Source organism: Chiloscyllium plagiosum, chromosome 16 (genome assembly GCF_004010195.1).
Source record: "Chiloscyllium plagiosum isolate BGI_BamShark_2017 chromosome 16, ASM401019v2, whole genome shotgun sequence".
Classification (NCBI taxonomy): domain Eukaryota; kingdom Metazoa; phylum Chordata; class Chondrichthyes; order Orectolobiformes; family Hemiscylliidae; genus Chiloscyllium; species Chiloscyllium plagiosum.
Genome location: NC_057725.1, coordinates 26,033,886 through 26,054,782, shown reverse-complemented (window position 1 = coordinate 26,054,782; position 20,897 = coordinate 26,033,886). Strand labels below are relative to the sequence as shown.

At 40.7% G+C, this 20,897-nt stretch overlaps 1 protein-coding gene across 8 annotated transcripts in view; it reads right to left on the bottom strand.

The window, feature by feature from the left end:
- Positions 1-20,897, bottom strand: part of LOC122557708 (homeodomain-interacting protein kinase 3-like) — a 260,774-nt gene that overhangs the window by 31,231 nt on the left and 208,646 nt on the right. For all 8 annotated transcript variants that reach the window (XM_043705595.1, XM_043705593.1, XM_043705598.1 and 5 more), the window contains 4 exons: positions 6,803-6,922; positions 6,521-6,607; positions 3,180-3,364; positions 591-750 (listed from right to left, as the gene is read on the bottom strand). In XM_043705595.1, the coding sequence (XP_043561530.1) occupies positions 591-750; positions 3,180-3,364; positions 6,521-6,607; positions 6,803-6,922 (552 nt within the window). The remainder of the gene's footprint in view (positions 1-590; positions 751-3,179; positions 3,365-6,520; positions 6,608-6,802; positions 6,923-20,897) is intronic.

Here is a 20,897-nt window from a genome sequence, read left to right as displayed (position 1 = left end):
AAAAGTATGTATCTTAAAGCAACTTAATAATAAGTGCATCGTCAAAAACTTATGTATGGATTAAAATTGTTCATTTTCTGCAATAATGTTTGAGCAACTTGCACTAGGTTCTGCCACTGCTTAATGTGGGTCCAGAGGCTGCTTAAATGTCTAGCCACCACAAGGTGGTGCTGTTGGGAAATCTATTGAACTCTGACAATTCTCACAACTTGTTTCAAAGGAGCCTCTAATGAAAGTCATCCCTTGTATCAAACAGAACACTCTGAAATTGTGTGACCTTGCTCAGTGGGGTTAAGCAGTAATAAAAAATTACAAGCATGACAGAGAAATAAAATATGGCCACAGAAACTCTTTATTTGTGAGGCATCCTGGCACAGGAGGAAGTAATTTTCTCTCATCCTCATCACGCAAATTCTAAATCTTTCTCTGCTTCAAATGGTTTTCCAGCTTTTCTCTGCCTTTAACAATTCAACAGCACCAATGCATAAAGATATTTGTGATTCTTCTTTCCTCTCTCTTGCAGTGCTCTTTTTAAAATCACTGCCTCCGCTGCACTACATTAACTGAGAGAAGGCAAATGTCCCCCTTACCTGGCTGTGTACAGAACCCATTTTATTAAAAGCCACACTCAGATTTGTGGCATTGTTTGAGGCAACGGGTCTCATAAATGGCATCTTATTGCGATTTATTACATCATACAAGTTCGGTCTCCATCTGCAAACATCCATTATATGAAAACAGGACTTGACACTGTGAAGAGAAAGTAAACAAATCAGGCATTACTTGTATTGACCAAAAATCTCTGGATCCCTGTTTCAGGATTTTTAGATTGTAATTAGAAGCAAGGGCAAATTTACCACAGAGAAGATTGCTATTCAATCTATTGTGTTTGTTCCAGCTCTTAGCTGGAGCAATCACATAGCCCTGCCATCTCCTTATGGGCCAGTGACACCCTTAACTCAAGCTTGATCCTTTACTCCACTGAAATTGAACAACACAGTTCCGATGTTGGGGCAAGAACCCTTACACTGTCACCACAGACCACCAACTCAGTGCCTATTAGTTACAACCTTTGTTGCAATTGGTTTCTTCACCTGCTCACTAAGCTGTAACTGGCAAAGGAACACTTAAATAGGTAAGAGGCTGGCTTTGTAAAATCTGCAAGTCTGCTATGCATAGGTAGAGACTGGAAATGGAGGAAAGGAACATGGAGGGTAGGAGTGGGACAAACAGTGGGGAAAAAAGGCAAAGAATGGAAGAGGGAAGGGAGGAGTGGAACAGGGAGAAAAGAAATGGCTTGGGGAAGATGAATGCAACAGGGAAAGAAAAAAATGGGATGGAGGTGGGGAAAAAAAGGAGAGGAGCGGGATAGGGAGAAGAGGAATATGAGGATGATGAGAGGTTCAAGGAAGAGAGGAATTGGGACCACACAAGGCAGTATGGGAACGAGAAATAATTTACTTAAGATTTCTCAAACATCACTTCCTATCACTCAGAAAAATCTCAAGATGCCTTAATCATAGAATAGAATCCCCACAGTTTGGAAACGGGCCATTTGGTCCAAAATGTCCACACCAAAGATATCCCACCCAGAACCATTCCCCTACACCTCTTACTTTTACACTTCCCCTGACTAATGCACCTAACCTACACAGCCCTGAACATAATGGGCAATTTAGCATGGCCAATTCATCTAACCTGCACAGTTTTAGACTGTGGGAGGAAACTGGAGCACCTAGAGGAAACCCATGCAGACATGCAGAGAATGTGCAAACTCCACACAGACAGTCGCCCGAGGCTGGAATCGAATCAGAATTCCTGGCGCTGTGAAGCAGCAGTGCTAACCACTGAGCCACTGTGCTGCCCCAAGATGCAATTAATTCACCTGAAGTGCAATATTATATGGTTGAACATGACACCTATGTTGCCATGTAGGACTTTTCATGGGACAAGAAAATGAATAATTAGTCAATCTATTACTGATGATATGTGAGTGAACAAAGAAATATTGGCCTGGAGATTTTAGAAAGAGGGGAGGGAAATCGGAGGGCTGTATTGGTGTGGGAGTTCCGAGTGGCAACCAGTGGGGAATACCTGGGCAAATATTAATGGCAGGGCTTTATTTAAATCAAATTTCCTGGAATGTATAGCTGGATGTACTTCCAAACTGGTGGGCATAAGAATGTTTGGAGAGGGCCATGGTTGAGTTCAGTGGTAACAGCAGTTAGAGGGAGGAGAACACTTTTTTTGTAATGGGGTGTTTTGGAACCATGAGGGTGCAATGAGTGACTCCCTTGCGGAGTCATTTGGCCCACAAAGTGTTCAAGCAAACCGCTTTTCCTGAAACTTAACCACGGCTTCTTACAGGCTATGAGCTCTTTCAGCTGCCAGGCAGTGAAATTCAAATATTAAAACAATGGCACCAGTGGCCACAGAACAGCCAAACTGAATGTTGCAGTCCATGTGTTTTAAGATCCAGGACAATACAACTTACTTGATTAAATCCATCCACCACCTTAAACATTTAATCCTTCACTGGTGCAGAGTGGTAGTACTGCAACAAATGTGACAAGGCATGTTTCCAACCTGTGACCTTTGCCACCTAGAAGGACAAGGGCAGCAGACACATGGAAACACCATCACCTACAAGTTCCCCTGCAAATCATACACCATCCCATTGGGGAAATACATCATCATTCCTTCACCATTGATGGGATAAATCTTGAAACGTCCTCTCCAGCAGCATTGCGGGTATATCTGCACCACGTAGACTGCAGAGATTCACGGAAGCAACTCACCTACCGTCACTTTCTTGGTAAAAGTAGGAATGGGTCACAATTGGGACCTACATCCTCAGAAAGAATAATGAAAAGCTTGCACTGACATAAATGTATAGACCAAATAGTCATCTGTATAACACTAGTCAAAGTTCTTCAAAAACCTTTCTTGATGTGTGCTGACATTCTCTGATATTAGATGTTATTTTAATCTAAATATGTAGCCTAACCTCTGCATACAGAGAGATACCGCAGATCAGTGATGAAAGGTTCAAAGACTGAACACTAAGATGTTTCTGCAGGGCACATTTTACCCACATAGAACTGGGGTTGGAGAAGCCTGAAATGTTGCAAATGTGTATCGTGGGCTCAGCCAACTCTTTTTTTACAGCAAGGACCTACTGGTTGCTGTGTGGAAAGTCCAACAAATGCTGCATGGTTACAAAGGGGTGGTTCATCGTCTCCACTGGAGTGATCCTCTTCTCTGCGTCAATCAGCAACATCTTCTTCAACAGACTGACAAATTCCATACGATCAGCCTTCTCTGCCAGTAGGTCATTTCCCTCCAAATCCATCACCATGTTCACCTGAGGCAAAAGCACATTGCAATTTAGCAGCAGTGTATGACAGAATTGGCAAATCTTACTGGTCACCTCAGGTACCTCAAATTTACTTAAAATTAATTCCCAACAACCTATTTATTTTAAAATGAACTTATTTCTTCTTCATCTTTCACCAATATCCTAGTTTCTGGCACAGAGCTGATGATCATTTGCTCTGTCACGGTGGGGCTGTACCAAAAGTTGCATGACTACAGAGGAACCTCGATTATCCGAATATCAATTATCCAAAACTCGGATTATTTGAAGGAGATCTGGAGATCCCGATGGAAACATTACATCAAAGACTTGTTTCCAGCAGTGATCGTGTTTTTATTCACAGACCTGGCCTTCTCCCATCCTACTTCATCCAACCTGGAGCGACATAGACTACTGGAGAAAATTCTGAAGGAAAGAATTAGTCATCATGTGGAGAGGCAAAATGTGATCAGGGATATTCAACATGACTCTGTCAGAAAGTGGTCATGTCTAACAAATATGATTTTTTTTGAGGTGATGGTCAAGTGCGTAATGAGGGCAGTGCAGTTGATTCAGTTTATATGGATTTCAGCAAAGCCTTTGACAAGGTTCCACACGGCAGACTGATAAAGAAGGTAAAAGCACATGGAATCCAGGGTAACCTGGTAAGATGGATCCAAAATTGGCTTAGTGATAAGAGACAGAAGTGCCATGTCACAGAGGCTGATGCTGGGTCCCTATTACTTATGATATACATAAATGACGTAGATAAGAATGTGGGTGGGGGAATAATAAGTAAATATGTGGATGATACATAGATTGGCCTAGTGGTTGACACCAAGGAAGACTCTTAGGTTACAGGAAGGTATTGACGATTGGTCAGATGGACACATCAGTGGCAGATGAAACTTAACACTGAAAAGTGTGAGGTGATGCAGTCTGGAAGAAATAACAAGACAAGGGAGTATTCAATGAATGTCGGGATACTAGGAAGTTTAGAGGAACAAATGGATCTTGGGATGCCTGTCTATCTATCCCTGAAGGCAGCAGGACAGGTTAATAGGGTAATTAAGAAGGCATATGGGATGCTTGCCTTTATCAGTTGTGGCATAGATTATAAGAACAGGGAAGTTGTAGGAGCCATACAAAACTTTGGCTAAGCCACAGCTGGAGTACTGTGTCCAGTTCTGGTTGCAACACTATAATAAGAATGTGATTGCACTGGAGGGGGTGCAGAGGAGATTCACTAGGATGTTGCTTGGGTTGGGACATTTTAGCAATACACGGAAGGCTGGATAGGCTTGGGCTACTTTCTTTAGAGCAGACAAGACTGAGGGGGGGGATCTGATTGCGGTGCATAAGATTATGAGGGGCATGGACAGTGAATAGGAAGCTGCTTTCTTCTTAGTAGGATCAATAATGAGAGGGCATAATTTTAAGGTGAAAGGCAGGAGGATTTGAGGAAAAACACATTCACCCAGAGGGTGGTGGGAATCTAGAATGCCCTGTCTGGGAGGGTAGTAGAGGCAAGAAACTTCACAACCTTTAAAAAGATACAGATCAGCACTTGAAATGTCATACCATTTAAAGCTTTGGGCCAAGTGCTGGAATGTGGGATTAGTGTAGGTAAGTCAGCGCAGACTCGATGGCCCAAAGGGCATCTTCTGTGTTGTATGATTCTATGACATTTATTTAAGGTGATTGTAAAATAATAAAAACAAAGGTGAAGTGGGGAAAACCTTTATATATAGTAAATGGTTAGGATCGAGAAAGCACTGCCTGAAAGTGTGGTGGAGGCAAATTTACTTGTGGCTTTCACGACAGAATTGCTTAACCAACTGCAAAGGCTATAGTCAAGCATTCCTAATGAAGGGCTTATGCCTGAAATATCGACTCTCCTGCTCCTCGGATGCTGCCTGACTGGCTGTGTTTTTCCAGCGCCACACTTTTCGATTCTATCTCCAGCATCTGCAGTCCTCACTTTCTCCCACAAAGGGAGAAAGATTGAGGGAGTGGGATGAACTGAAATACTCATGCAGAAAGCCAGCTTGAGCTTGCCAAGCCAAATGGCCTCCTTCTGTGCTGTAGCAATTCTATACAAAGTCCTGTCTCAGAAGCTGAAAATGTGTTGCTGGAAAAGCGCAGCAGGTCAGGCAGCATCCAAGGAGCAGGAGAATCGACGTTTCAGGCATGAGCCCTTCTTCAGGAATAGCTGAAAATGTGTTGCTGGAAAAGCGCAGCAGGTCAGGCAGCATCCAAGGAGCAGGAGAATCGACATTTCGGGCATGAGCCCTTCTTCAGGAATCCTGTCTCAGAAGCCTCAAGAAACACATAACCAGAATCTGGAGTGTCATTATAAAATAGACACACACGCACACTGAGTTGGACAAATACTTACCAAGGGGAGAAGTTTCCAGAGCTATGGGGAGAAATCTGGGAAGTGGGAATAATTGGATAACCTTTCAAAGCACCGACAAATGCATGATAGCCCTTTACTGTATTATGCTATGGATTGATTCATGCTTGAAGAGAGTGTGTGAAACCACACTAAATGGTACAATGAATTCAATACATAAATGCATGGCAACTTTTCACAAAGCATTTGTATGAATGTACAACTCATGGTACAATGAGCTCCAATCATATAGCCCCTTAATATAACTGTCCCAAGATGTTTCAAAGGAGTGGTAAGGCCAAAAGGGATGTGGGGATATGGCAGGGAAGTAGAGTTGAGAACATGTCTGGATAGTCCAAGCTTTTTCTTTCTCTTATGTAGCCAAGAGCTTGGTCACACAGGTAGATGATAAGGACTGTCTTAAAGAAGGAGTGAGGTGGGAAGAGTGAGGGTATTATTAAGGAAAGAATTCCAGGGCATAGCACAGCAGTAGGGGATGGAAATCAAAGACGTGCATTTTATTCACAAAATAAATGTGGGTGCACAAACACTTGCACAGTCATTTTTTTTGTGAGCTGTGTTAATGCACCTCCTTGATGATGAAAAAATGTCTTATTATCGATCGCCCTGGAACAACTAAAATTGTATTCACTGAAGTTGTTACTGTAATCTCTCCCCTGGTATCTGTTCTGAAATGGGTAGAGGAGGAGGAAAGTCATCAATAAAACAGCTCTGTCCCTGATACAACAGGGACTCCAGCTCATACTTACATGCGCTATATCATCCAAACAACCAAAGATATACTTTCTGGCTTCTTTTGACTTCATTCCTGTTTCTGCCTCATGCTCTTCTGGAGTCTAAAGCAAAAATAAAGAATTTAAATAAAATTAACAAAAAAATACAGGGGGGAGAATGAAAGTCAATCAAATTCACAGTTCTTTCATTTCGGAGCACTAGATAGTTTACTCAAGTATTTACAGCCTTCAAGACCCAAATTTCACTTTAAGGTCAAAAAGAATATTTGTACTGAGAATTGTCATTCCAGTTTGTACCTTCATTTTCCACCCTGAATATGATGTGTCGGTCTCCGTGGAGAAGAACCTTGTTGTTTTCGTCCCAACATTTAATAGATGATCTCCCGGTAACCCTTGAGTTTGTGAAATATACCGTATCTGTGGAATAAAAGAACATTGAGTGAAATAGATGCAAAGCATAAATATTAAATTAAGTGCATCACTGGAATGATTATTGGTTCAAAATTTGCAACACGAATGCAAAATAGAACATGACTTTGCTTTTGCCTAAAAAGAAACGTCTTTATTGCTTCACATACTAAACAGCAAAGTGCTTCACCTAAGGATCCCAAAATGCTGGAAGAAATAGAGAGGCCTGAATTAACAAGTCCCCATTTATCCTATTCACTGCACAGTACATTAAAACTCAAGTTGCCTGGATGAAGGTAGCTTGAAAAACTCAGGAAGCTTGATACCATCTAGACAAAGCATCCTGTTGGACTGGCATCTCAGCCACCACCTTTAAAATTCACTCTCTATACAGTCCATACAGTGCCAGCAGTCTAGACTGTCTACGGGATGTACTGTAACAATTTGCCAAAGGCTCCTTTGACAGCACCATCCAAACTCAAAACTTCTATCATATAAGAACATAAGCGCTCAGGGATACCACCACCACCAAGTGAACCTCCCAAGTTACTCACTAGCCAGACTCAGAACTATATCGCCAAATTGCAGTGCTAGTAAGGTCAAAAACCTTGAACTCCCTCCAATGTCTGTCTAACAGCCGACAGCACATCACCATCTCCTCATCACCACCTCCTTACAAGTAATTAGAGATGGGCAATAAATGTTGGCCTTGCCTGCAACCTTCATATCTCATGAAAAAAAATTCTTTCTACTCTCTGTCACCAACACATAACAGCACTTCAAAGTTAAACCACTTTGTTCAGGATACCACCAACTCAAATTGGGGCAAAACTAGGGAGGTGCCGGTGTAGTGGTAATGTCACTGGATGAGTAATCCAGACTTCAAGATTAATGTTCTGGGATCACTGGTTCAAATTCATGTCAGATGGTGAAATTTGAACTCAATGAAAATCCGAAATATGTACTATGTAACCACTGCTAATGTTGTGAAAAAATGTCTGGTTCACTTATATCCTCCAGGGAAGTAAATCTGCCATCTTTACCTAGTCTGTCCTACAAGTGATTCCACACCCACAGTAATGTGGTTAACTCTTAATGCCCCATGGACAGTAAAAGATGGTCTAGTCAGCAATGCCCTAATTCCATGAACAAATTAAAAAGTATACAAACCGATGCTACATCAGCATCTTAACCAAATGTAACATTTCTCATGTAATGTGAAAGAATTATTTATTTCACAGGGCTTTCTGCCCTTAAGCCTACGTAATTCCATCAGTGAGTTCAAAGGCATCAAGACTGCCCTTCAAAGGGGTGTGATCTGGTGTCTCCAAACAAGCAGTAATCAGTGAAATGCTTATTATTTTCAAGTGCTGCTTGATTTCTTGTGCTCCCCATGTTTCTGTAGCCTCACTCACTATTATTGACCCACCTGTCAAAAGGCCCTAAGTTTCAAAAGACCTGTTTAATCATGGCTTCCCAACTGTGGAAATGGATTTTTGATCACAACCACAGAACGCATTTTTGATCTATTCCACAGAATCTTCTTGTTCCCGAATGCAATCTGTTCATCATTTTATTGCAACCCTCTGTACTCTCCTGAGTTTCTCTGCCCCTGGTTTGCAAGCATCCAATTAGAAATTCCCTGAGATTGAAATACTGGAAGTTAAAAGTAAGGACAGGGCTTTAAACTCTATTTGCTGGTCAGGGACTTCTTAAAAAAATAGTTTTCTTTTTAAATGTGTTTAAACTACTTTTCCATACTTTATACATTGTTACTTGTAGGAAATTTAGCAGTGTGGCTAATGCAGACATGAGAATGAAGGTTTAAGGATGCGATACCCCTGGTAATTAGTTGGAATGGGCCTAACTGGAGTCTATATGGGTTTGCAGGCTAGAAAGTAAGGTCCTAACCAACTGTGACTTTTCACCAACTTGTTTAAAGTATGATTACTATGAAAAGAAAAGTAACAGTGCTCGGAAATGCATATTACTCATAAGCACAACATTTCACAGTGACTGAATTGAAATCTTCCCCAGTACAATGATAACGCAATGATACTGGTTGTGCTGGTGTACTATCAACCAAAATTCAGATCAGATTTCTTTGGTTTATTTATGGTTAAGACCATGGACTGATAGCAGGAGCAATGCTGCTTGTGATTGAAACTGAATGGGTTGTAATCAGTGATCATCCTATATAGGGCCTCTCAATATTTATTGAACATCTCACCTAATGGAGGTCATCAGCACATTTCTATAAAGAGTGTGTTTATAAACTCTGCAACCTTTCCTTCAAACTGCATGTTACTTTGGCATTTATTTGCTGAAACACTAAGCAGCAGCTTAGAATGTTGTGCCTGAAAACACTTGATGAAGGGTACAGGCCAATGAACAGCTTTTGCATTTAAATTTGAGCTGAGGACAGGAACGAAGGAACGGTGTTCTGCACAGGCAGGATTACAAAGCAGCCTTACTTCAGAGGATCGGGAAATGAGGTAAGGTCTCCAACTTTGGCAACACTGCCGTCAAACCAAGTGAGTGGACTTTCATTACCAACATTTGACTGGACTAATTTGAATACACTGAGTTAACCAAGTTGACATTCAGTCGTTGTGCCAAGGAGATTGTGTCATCCCGCTTAACACTCGAGTTATGTGCAGAGTCATGATGTTTATACATAGAAATCATAAATTTAGAAGTCCGTCAGGATCCATGGGTCAGTTCTGAAGTTCTTTCCAACATACAAAGCACAACTTGCATATCTTTTTCTTAGTAGTATGTCACAGCACAGGAACAGACTGATCCATTTGTGCTCCTCACAACCCTCCTCACTGTTCACCTAATTCTATCAGAATATTTTTCCTTTTCTCCCTCATGTGTTTATCCAGCATCATCTTCATTAAATCTGTGTTATTTACCGCGACAGTACTTGTGGCAATAAATCCCACATTCTCAACACTCTCTGGGTAAAGACGTTTTTCCTGAATTCTGATCGGATTAATTATTTTAGATTTTAATCCACATGGTTGACTTTGCATAATCTTGAAGACCTCCATTAGGTAATTTCCAAAAGCAAAATACTGAGAATGCTGGAAAACTTAGTTAAAAACAGAAATTTCTTTTAAAAAATGCTGTAAAAAGAACATCTTTGGAGAGAGTAACAGTATTGAAGTTTCAAGTCGATTGTTTCAGCTTTCTGTTTTAATTTTACCCTCGGTTTTCCTATTCTAGAATAAACAGTAAGAACAACCTGTTTAAGTTTTCCTGATTGTTATAACCGTCTCATTCCTTGTTATGATCGCTTATCATTCCATTAAACCTTCTGTGTATGTTTTCCTGATTTAAAACTGGTAACATGCTACAGCCAGCGGATCACTAACCTCTAAGAAAGATCTGGAAATATATCCCACAAAGATCTGGAAATCTCTGATTTCATTCTCTTCCCTGACATAATTTTAAAACTTACATAATGTCAAGGCATCTCTTGGTGTGACACAATTTTGATGCCAGAAAGCAGGTAAACATAGAAATATTTATATATTCAAAGCATCACACATAGCAAACTGAGAAGTTAAAAGCATTTAATATCCTTCAGAATTAATTTAGATTTTCAGATAACAAAATAAATGTTTGTGATTCTCTTTAGACAGAAGACAAACAACCTTTACATTCAGTTGTTTTAAAAATAAGTGGGATTTTATTTAATTTTATGGAAAAATCTGGTATTCAACCAAGGTAAAGTTTGCTTTCTTAGGCAGGGATATGTTCAGTAGTAACTTTGAAGTTAGCACACGTTTAAAACCCAAACAATGTCTCATTCAACAAACCACAACTTTTCCAACAATTGCTTTCGCAAGGCTGACTGCACAGGAATACAAGTACTCAACAATCCCATTGATTTCCATTGATTGAGGTCGTGTATGGGGCGCAGCAGCACACCTTCGAGAAGCACAGCATTAGTGACAGCAACTCCTGTGTATGTGGGGGCACCAGGACTGCTCTCAGCTTCGACGGTGAAACTCTTTTAAAGCACTTCAAAAAAGGGTAAACAGATTGTAATAACTCAGAAAGCCCAACTGGAAAGGAATATTATTTATTATTGAACACTAAAACAGAGCCACTCCTGGTGTCGTACATAAGCTAGTCCAGGGTTCTGCAGACCTAGCCCTGTGTCTGCTTTAAAAAAGGGATAAGTTAAGCTGGACAGGTCACTGCTTGTTACCAAGGGAACTCATACCTCCTGACCACATGTGGGGTTCCCAACTTTCAGCAGTATAAAGTGTTTCACCCGCCTGGCAATCCTAAAGTCAAAACTCCTTTGACGAAACAATAGATATGATAGTTATGACCCCCAAACCATCTGTTATATTGCAGCGTTACAGTTTGATATGGTAAATAGACCTCCTATTGAATCAGTCACTAAATTCATGACGAGGCTGTGAGTTGGAAATTGGAAAACTGTGAGTATGGATCAGCACTTTGGGAAATGTTAGGAGATTGCTTAGATAATGAAATTAATAATAATGTAACCCAAAGATGGAACCAGATCTTGACTTCACAAAAGCCATAGAACTGGCTCTTTCATGCAAACAGAGATGGTACCATCTTTGGAAACACCCAGACAGCAGACCCAAGTCTCCAGTAGTAACACTCGCAACTCCCGTCTGTTACTAGGAAGGAGACTGGAGTCAGAGCAGCAAGGTTCCAGAACTGGACAGAAAGTTTCACTACGATACAGTAAGGAACAAGAATGTCCATTCTGCACTTGTAGTCATGCAGCCTGCTGAAGACAAGTAACAGGCAAAACACGTACTATATAGGGTGAAGAGTAAAGTCACCTGAAGATAGGTATTATGAAGAAGAGAGTGAATGCTATTTTGCACTGAGAGCTTACAAGCAACTGTCATATGACTAGCTAGCAGTCCCAGAGTACACTGGAAAATTGAAAATATGTAACATTTGGCTGTGAAATAGATACCTGAGTTGGTTGCTGTTCTAACAACAATTTGAATTTAACCAATCAGTTTAAATTATACCTCAGGATCCTAAATCCCAATCGAGTTTGAATTTGTTGTTTTTGCCAACATCGAACTCATGAAATGATCTGATGTTGGGAGTATAAAAAAAACAGGCAGTTTGCAAGTCAGAGAGTAACTGCCATTGAGGGAGTAACTGCCATCGAGAGAGAGAGAGAGAGAGCCAAAAGATTGAAACACTCTCTATCAAAGGTACATTTTCATATGAAACACCTTCACAGTAAAAAGAAAGACGACGACCCAGGGAGATCTTCAACTGGAAAAAGACAGACACCACAAAGGACAGCTGCTGTATGGTTTTGAAATAAAGTTGACGTAATTTTTGCAAGTGTTTTCATTGGAACAGTATATTGCAATAGAGCTGGAGGCAGATGATAAGCAGTTAAGAGAAAGGGGAGCTGAGAGTTGGGAATAGTTGTTGTTTAATGTTCACTTTTAGAGTTGAAGAATACATTGATATTATTTTCTTTGGGAATTTAGGAGTTCTTTGTCGCTCATATTTTAACAGATTATGAGATGAGGCGAGCTTTTCTGGGTGTTTAAATTAATTAATAGAGGAGTTCACCGCCATGTTGTAATCTCGGGCTGAGCAAATAAATCAGCCTGAGGATGTGAACTGTTATAGCTAAATTGTATCACTGCTCCCAAAGTGGCCCCAATTAAGATATTCAGGTAAATGGTCAATTTCTGGACATGCGACTTGAACATGGGCTTTCTGGCACAGAAGTAAGGATACTACCATGGCACCACAAGGACTCCTGGGTCTGCTTGATGGATATTTCTAATGAGAGATGTTGACACAGTTCTGGAGCAAATGAAAATTGAACCTGCACCTCCTGGCATTCTATACCTGAAGGTGCCATCAAACACAACCTAACAAGTTTATTTCCCATCAGCAAACCACTGTAACTTTTTGTTTGTTTTTAACTACTATCCACCACCAGTAAATACCTGTGTGGCCAAGTGAATATTTACATGCAAAACGCAGAACAGACAAACCATTAAAGGTGATGGAGAGGTAGAGAGAGCGGGAATCAAAATGGGCTTGGAAGGAGAAGTAAAAATGGGTGGCACTGTGGTTCAGTGGTTAGCACTGATACCTCACAGCACCAGAGTCCTGGGTTCGATTCCGGCCTTGGGTGACTGACTGTGTGGAGTTTGCACATTCTCCCCGTGTCTGCGTGGGTTTTCTGCGGGTGCTCCGGTTTCCTCTCACAATCCAAAGATGTGCAGGTTAGGTGAATTGGCCATGCTAAATTACCCATAGTGCTAGATGCATTAGTCAGAGGGAAATGAGTCTGGGTGGGTTACTCTTCGAAGGGTTGGTGTGGACTTGCTGGGCAGAAGGGCCTGTTTCCACACTGTAGGGAATCTAATCTAAAGCGTTCTACCCACTGCAGTGCCCACCTCACTGGGTCTGCTTTTTTAAAAATATCTGGAAGTGCGATCACACACAAATGTACTTCGACCTCATCACCAAGACATTTTCCTTTTTGTTTTTAACCCCTAACTATTGCTGGAAATCACTAGTGTAACGAATTAGATATTTTCATGCAAAGTCTATTGATGGGAATGCAAACGTCTTCACAGATGTGGGAGGGAAGGTAGGGAGAGGGGAAGGGGACCAAATCAAAATGCAGTTGGATGGAAAGATAAAGTACTGTATCCCCTGCAGTGTTCATCTCTCCCTAACGGCATCGAGAGCATTGGTGGACACGTGTTCCCTCTCCAAAGACACCCAGCCATGAATGTATAGCAGAAGAGGGGCAAGCAGTCACAGAAATGATCTCTCCCTGGGTCTGTTTTTTTTTCAATTCAGTCCTCTAGGTATGAACCCAGTGCTTTTCTTGCTTTCCACATGGCCTTATTAGCCTCCCAATGCAATCTGTATTTATTTTGTCTCTAGATAGTGGCTCAGTGGTTAGCACTGCTGTCTCACAGCACCAGGGACCCATCGATTACAGCTTTTGGCGACTGTCTGTGTGGAGGTTGCACATTCTCCCCGTGTCTGTGTCGGTTTCCTCTGGGTGCTCCGGTTTCCTCCCACAATCCAAAGATGTGGTTAGGTGAATTGGCTGTGCTAAATTGCCCGTAATGTTCAGGAATGTGTAGGTTAGTGGATTAGTCAGGGGTAAATGTAGAGTAATGGGAAATGGGCTTGAGTGGGATATTCTTCAGAGGGTCGGTGTAGACTTGTTGGACTAAATGGCCTGATTCCATACTTTCGGGATTCTAAAAAAAGTTTGTTCTTCTACCCAATTTAAACACTTTGTAAACTTTTTTGCTTTGTTTTTGCAAAAATGTCCTTGTTGGAATAACAATGGCAGAAAGATCCAGCAAGTTGCTTCCTCCAAATATAGTGACTTATGCTTTAGTTGCAAGGCTTAGGTTGAAAAGTATTCATGGACACAAGGCTGAGGGAACACTCCATGGCTAGTGAAAACCACTGAGGAGGCCCCTGCAAATCCAGCTCATTTTGATTGTTCCTCAGTCAGCCAATGTGGCAGAATAGTGAGTTGGCTCAGGCTTTGCAATGACTGCATTGTATTTGGAAGTTTTTCAATAATCCTTAAAAAGAACATGCCAAATGTTTCAGCACACAGAATACTATGCATATATAGCATTTTTCATAAACATTTGTTTAACTGCGATTTTTCTAAACAATAAGTGCATGGACTTTTCCCACATTTTTTAGTCCTCTCAAGACTATAAAAGCTTGGTTTATAAAGCTGAACAAGAATCCCCAGAAGTGAAGCACTTTCACGTTAAAACAAAACTTCTTCAATCCATCAGTTTTGTCAAAATATGAATTTGGCTCCAGTTAATTGTTTTCTTGTTTTTGACTCACTACATTTATGGATTCAGGCCCTAATTCAATGGCTGAGCATGTAATCTAAGATGGCACCCCACTCATCATTGAGGAATTGGTGCCTTTGTCAGCAATCATAATATGGCTATGGCACAGAAGGCCATTCAGCCTGCCCTGTCTGTACATGACTTCTAAAAGACAAATTCAGTAATTCCCACACACTGCCATTGCTGCAAAGCCCTGCCAAATTTTGTTCTTCAAGTGTTGAATATGTCATTGCTACACCCTCAAGCAATGCATTCCAGACTGTAACTACTCCCTACATTAAAAACGTTTCCTCATGTAGAGACTGCTTCTTTTGCCAATTTTTTAAATTGGTGTCCTCTAGTTCTTGATCCTGTTGTCAGAGACAGTATTTTTAAAAATGGAAATTGATAGAGGGTTCAATTGTCCAAAAGCTCAAATGGTTTTGATTCACTTCTTCCAGTTTTCAAACTTCTGCTCCAAACGCATTCAGTTTCTTGGGCACTAATGTCCAGTTTCTTCATCACTAAGTTCTTTGGTTCCAATCTCATCTCTTCGTTCTAATCCACTCCCATGTCTATCCTTCAGATGTGATGGTGAATCAAGGCTTTGCTTCTCTGCTTCTGTTCTTAAGACCAGAAGAACTCCACCATTTTCTCCCACCACCAAACACAGAAATATATTATAAATGCCCTGTTTGAGATGTAATAATTTTTGAGATGAACCAGACAAAAACTGTTGACTTTCCCATCCTTCTATCATCTTATGAGACCAACATTCCCAAGCACAGATTAGCCAGTCATTTATTCCATTGTTGTTTGTGAAATTTTCCTGTGTGCAGAAGTTGGCAACTACATTGGGTATTGTAACTTGAGCTGCGTTTCCAAAATATCTTCTTTGGATGTTTAGGGCTTTACAAGATTTCTAAACATGCAAAAAAAGTACATGAATAAATGATGTAAGCCTTTATTGTCCTATGATTCAGGTTGCACAACTTCAAATGCAACCAACTACCAGGACGTCCAAAACCTCAAGGCCTTTCATGCAAAATCTGGACATTTGGACAAAATGTAAGACAAATCTGACATGTTTCAATTACATTTGCAACAGAACATAGGCCCTTTATGTGCATAATGTATTATATATAATGTGACTGTATGACAGCAAGTTCAGTTAAAGATTGGAAACAATGCCACAAATTCATTTTATTTAATTGGACATCAGACACCAAAATAGGGAACTGCTGAAGCATAAACAGGAGCACAAACATCTTCAAGGCTATAAAGACAGTAGCTCACACAATTAAATACTGCCTGCACAATTTGTTGATTAACCCAGTGTTAGAACAGTACGGCTCACACTGACAACACGATTTTAGAATGATTAAAAAAAAACATGTTCAGGGAATAGAAAATATTCATTGAAATTATGCCATGAATTAAAAATACTGGTTTTGAGGACAGACTAAGGGAAACTGAGGCTAAGAGATCACAGAATTGTTGCGCAGTGGAAACCATTTAGCCCATCATATATTCACCAACTCTTCAAATAAGAATACTAACCAAGTGCCTCTCCAGCTTTTCTTCATACCTCTGCACACTAATTCTATCCAAATAACATCCAATGCCTCTCGAATGCCTCAACTGAACCTGCCTACCTGAGCAGTTATGCTAAGGTGAAAGGAAACTCTTGGAAATGACTTCCTGAAGCAGTGGTGGAGGCAAACTCAAAAGTAACTTTCCAAAGGGAGATGGAGTAGGGCTATAGTAAAAGGGCAAGGAGAGTGCAACTAATTAGACAGCACTTTTAATTAGGTGCAAAGGGCTAAATGGACACCATGTGAGAATAGGAGGAAGTAAGAACTGCAGATGTGGCAGATCAGAGTCAAAAAGTGTGGTGCTAGAAAAGCACAGCCGGTCAGGCAGCATCTGCACAGCAGAAGAGTCAACATTTCGAGCATGACTCTTCATCATAAATGATGAAGAACTCATGCTCTGAATTCTGACTCTCCTGCTCCTCGGATGCTGCCTGACCGGATGTGCTTTTCCAGCACCACACCCTCCTACCATTTGAGAATATAACTTTATAAACAAATTCAGTAAATTGAACACTGGAGGACATCTTTTAGACATATGTCCTAAATTTGCTTTTTACTTGACTTAAATTCAATGGCCTTTTATCCCACTTTTAGGGTTTAGCTCTGAAGTAGTGTTCTATGTCTTGACTCTAAGTGGCTTATGAAGCGTTCCTAGATTTTTGAGTCTTATTTGATAGTTAATGTCATAAGATGCTGCAAATTAATTTCTGCATCAAATTCAGTTTTATGAAAATATAGAAAGAAGTGCATCACAGATTAAGCACCAGGCATTAAGAAGCTCTCTTTTCTGAACATGTTGTACAGAGCACAGCACCTAAACAGTGTAAATGAGCAAAGAATGAAGTTCCCTATCTGAACTGGACTTTGAAAGATACTATCCCTCTTTGTTAAGGTTTTTCTTACACCATCCTAAATGAAGGTGGAGAGTGTTAGATGAGACCCTTTTAAAAATATTTCCTGCTGGTGTGAGGTAATGAGAGCTGTCACTGCCATGAGAAAGCGTGAAGTTAGTGGATGATAGGGGAATGTGATTCAAGCACATTATAACAATGGTGAAGCTCTGTGTTCAGACAGATATCACATATGTTGTGATCAAATGCTTAGTTTTTAAGGATGAACCAAGTGACGCAGATCAAAGAATAGTGCAGATGGATGGCATTTGGTCCAGCGACTTCGTACTGGCTCTTTTGAAGCATAACATAGTCAGTCCGACACCTTTTTTGCATCCCGAGAATTTAATTTTCTTGAAATATTTATTCATTCCCTTTTAAAGGCTACTATTGAATCTGAATCCTTGACCTAATGGCTAATACATTCCAAATTAGAACACAGGAGCAGGAATTCCTCAGGTAATAACCATCAGTTATAGCAGCAGAAGTAGGCCATTCAGCCCATCAAGTCTGCTCCATCATGCAATGAGATCAAGGCTGATTTGATAATCCTCAACACCACTTTTGTATCTTTTCCACACAATCTTAGATTCCCTTAATGATTCAACCTTGAACATACTTAATGATGCAGTCTCAACAGTGTTCTGCAGTAAAGATTTCCAGAGATTCATTATCCTCCTATGGAAGAAATTCCTCCTCATCTCTGTCTTAAATGTGCAAATTCTTATTTTGTGATTATGCCTCTGGTCCTAGACTCTCCCACAAGAGGAAATAACCTTTCTGCATCTACCCCATCAAGTCCCATAAGAATCTCCTGTTTTATAAGGCCGCCTCTTATTCTCCAATATTCCAATGAGTACAGGCTTAATTTACTCAATCTCTTCTCATACAACAGTCTCTCTACAACGAGTGAACTTTCTCTGGACTGCCTCAATAACAGTATAGCTTTCCTCAGATAAGGGGACCAAAACTGTTGTTAGTGTTCTACCTGATGTCTGATTAATGCCTTGTATAGTTTCAGCAAAGCCTCCCTACCCTACTTTTATTCTCCAGTCCCTTTGAAATAAAGGCCGATATTCCATTTGTCCCTTTTACATGCTGGACTGGATGCTAACTTTTTGTCATTCATGGATGAGGACTTCCAAATTCTACTGTTCCACAGCTTTCTGCAGTCTTTTTCCAGTTAAGTAATATTTAGCTCCTCTATTCTTCCTGCCAAAGGGCATAACCTCACATTTTCCTACATTATATTCCATCCACCAAGTTTCTCCTCACTCACTTAAACTGTCTACAAGTCTCTGCAGACTCTTTGTGTCATTCTCACCACCCAACTTCCCACTTATGTGTTATCCACAGAATTGGCTATAGGACATTCACATCCAAGCCATCAATATGGATCATAAATAACTGTGGCCCCAGCACCGATCTGGGTGGCACACCACTAGTTGTTACAGGTTGCCATCCTGAAAATGGAACCCTTCTCTCTCTGTCTTCTATTAGTTAGCCAACGCTCCTCCATGCTAATTTACTACCGCCAGTATTTATCTTATTAAGTAATATCATTTGCAATTTAAATACCAAACAGTGATCACTTCCAACAAGAAAGAATGTAACCTTCTCCCCTTGACATTCAATGACATTAGCATCGCTATACTCTCCAAAATCCTTTGGAAGGGGGAAGAGGGGACAAATGACCAGAACCAGAACTGAACCAGCCACATAAATACTGTGGCTGCAAGAGCAGGTGAAAGGCTGGGAATTCAACTCCTGACTCCCCTAAGTTTGTTCTATATCTTCAAATCACAAGTCAAAAGTACAATGCAATAGTTCTCACTAACTCCAACAATACCCAAAAAGCTTGATACAATACAGGAGAAAGATGCTAACTTGATGGTCATCGCATTTATCAAATGAGATGTTTGAACGCTCTGGGAAAAGGCTATGAGACTTAAAGTTGAAGTTACAATTAAGCTTATAGAGGTGTTAGAAGAAGAGATTTTTCTCTGGTGTGAATACTGTACAAGAAGTATATTTGTCAAGAGTGGTTTTAGGATCTGTAAGGAATATTTTGGGATTAGTGGAATTATATTTCTACTGTGTGTTTCAAACTCTTTAAAGGTATGTTATATAAAGTTCAGTCAATTCCATTTTAGCTTTTTCTTAATAAACTTTAGTTTAATTGTTAAAATCAGAAATGCAACACTGCAAACTTATGTTGTATGAGAGACCACCTTGCTATGTAAAGTTAAAAGATTAAATTGGACTATCTCCCTGCACATTAATGTAATATTAAAGAGTTAAACTGCACTGTCTTCCTGCAGAAACTGAACGTTCTGGAAGTGTGTGGGGACGACATTAATGCAGGAATGTGGATGACTCACACTTTATTTGTCCACCCATTTACTGCTACTCTCCTGCTATTATCAAATTAAGCTCTCATTCAGTCCTTACCATTCAGAAATGCTTTCATAGCCACCCCCTGCAGCTAGGACATATCACACCTACAACTGTCTTGGGGAAGCACTAAATCAGGAAATTGTCAGCATAACGATTCCCCAGGATTAGGGCATTTACATTTACATTATCTCCAAGGATGACCTCATCCTACCACTGTATCTTAGATAATATGTGGTCATGGGGGGGAGTGGCCAGAGTACCTGTAGGCATTATCAACTGACCTGTATAAAGGGGATAGTTTTCTTTGTTCGGCCTCTTTTGACTCGAGTTCACATGCCTGCGAAGAGAGTCAAAGGGGGTCACCTAGCTTGTACAAGCTTTAATAAACTTTAACCGTTTGCAGAAGTTGATGTGTGCAAATTGCATCTCGTGTGTGAAACCTCGGGAAAAGAACCTTACAGTTAAAACCAAAACAAACATGATCTAACGAGCCAGATTTCAGTCTGGAATCTGACATGTCCGGTAAGAACATCAGCTGAGAACATAACAACAGGACTTGGCATGCTGCACTCTGAATGTGTGGGATATTTTACTCAGAATGGCCCAGAACTTGCAAGAACTGCTAGTATGAGTGTGCGTGTGAACGTGAGATGAATGTGTAAGAGCACGTATGCACATAGGGATGGCACATTCTAGTGTGAGTACGTTGTGTGTTTGTATTTGTGGTGATTACATGCACATGTACCACATGGGGGTAGGAATATGAGTAGGGGGTACTGTATGTAGGTGTGTATGTGTTTGCGCTGTAAGTATGTGTGTGTGTCTCTGATGTGAGGATGTATGAGGTGGGTAGAGTTTGTCATATGAGTGTGAGGTGTCCATGTGTGGGTATATATGTCGGCTTGCAGGTGAGCATGAGTGCCTGTGGTGGTGGTTCTTGTGTGGAGGATGGTTGTGTTTGTTGAGTGTACAAGTGTGGGATCAGTGTGGGTGAGGCCATTGCGTGTCTCGTGGGGGCTTGTTACGTGTACGCTTTATGCTATTTGTTAGAAACATTCTGCATGTGAGACCAGTGAGTTTGTGTGAATATGTAGGTACATATGAGGTACATGGATAGGTAGGTATATTGGTTGGCTGGCTGTGCTTTGCAGACTGGGGGCTTGTTGAGGGGGGCAGTGTATTTGCAATGAATGAGAGTTTAAGTGAGTGAATGCGTGCAGTGGTATCATGC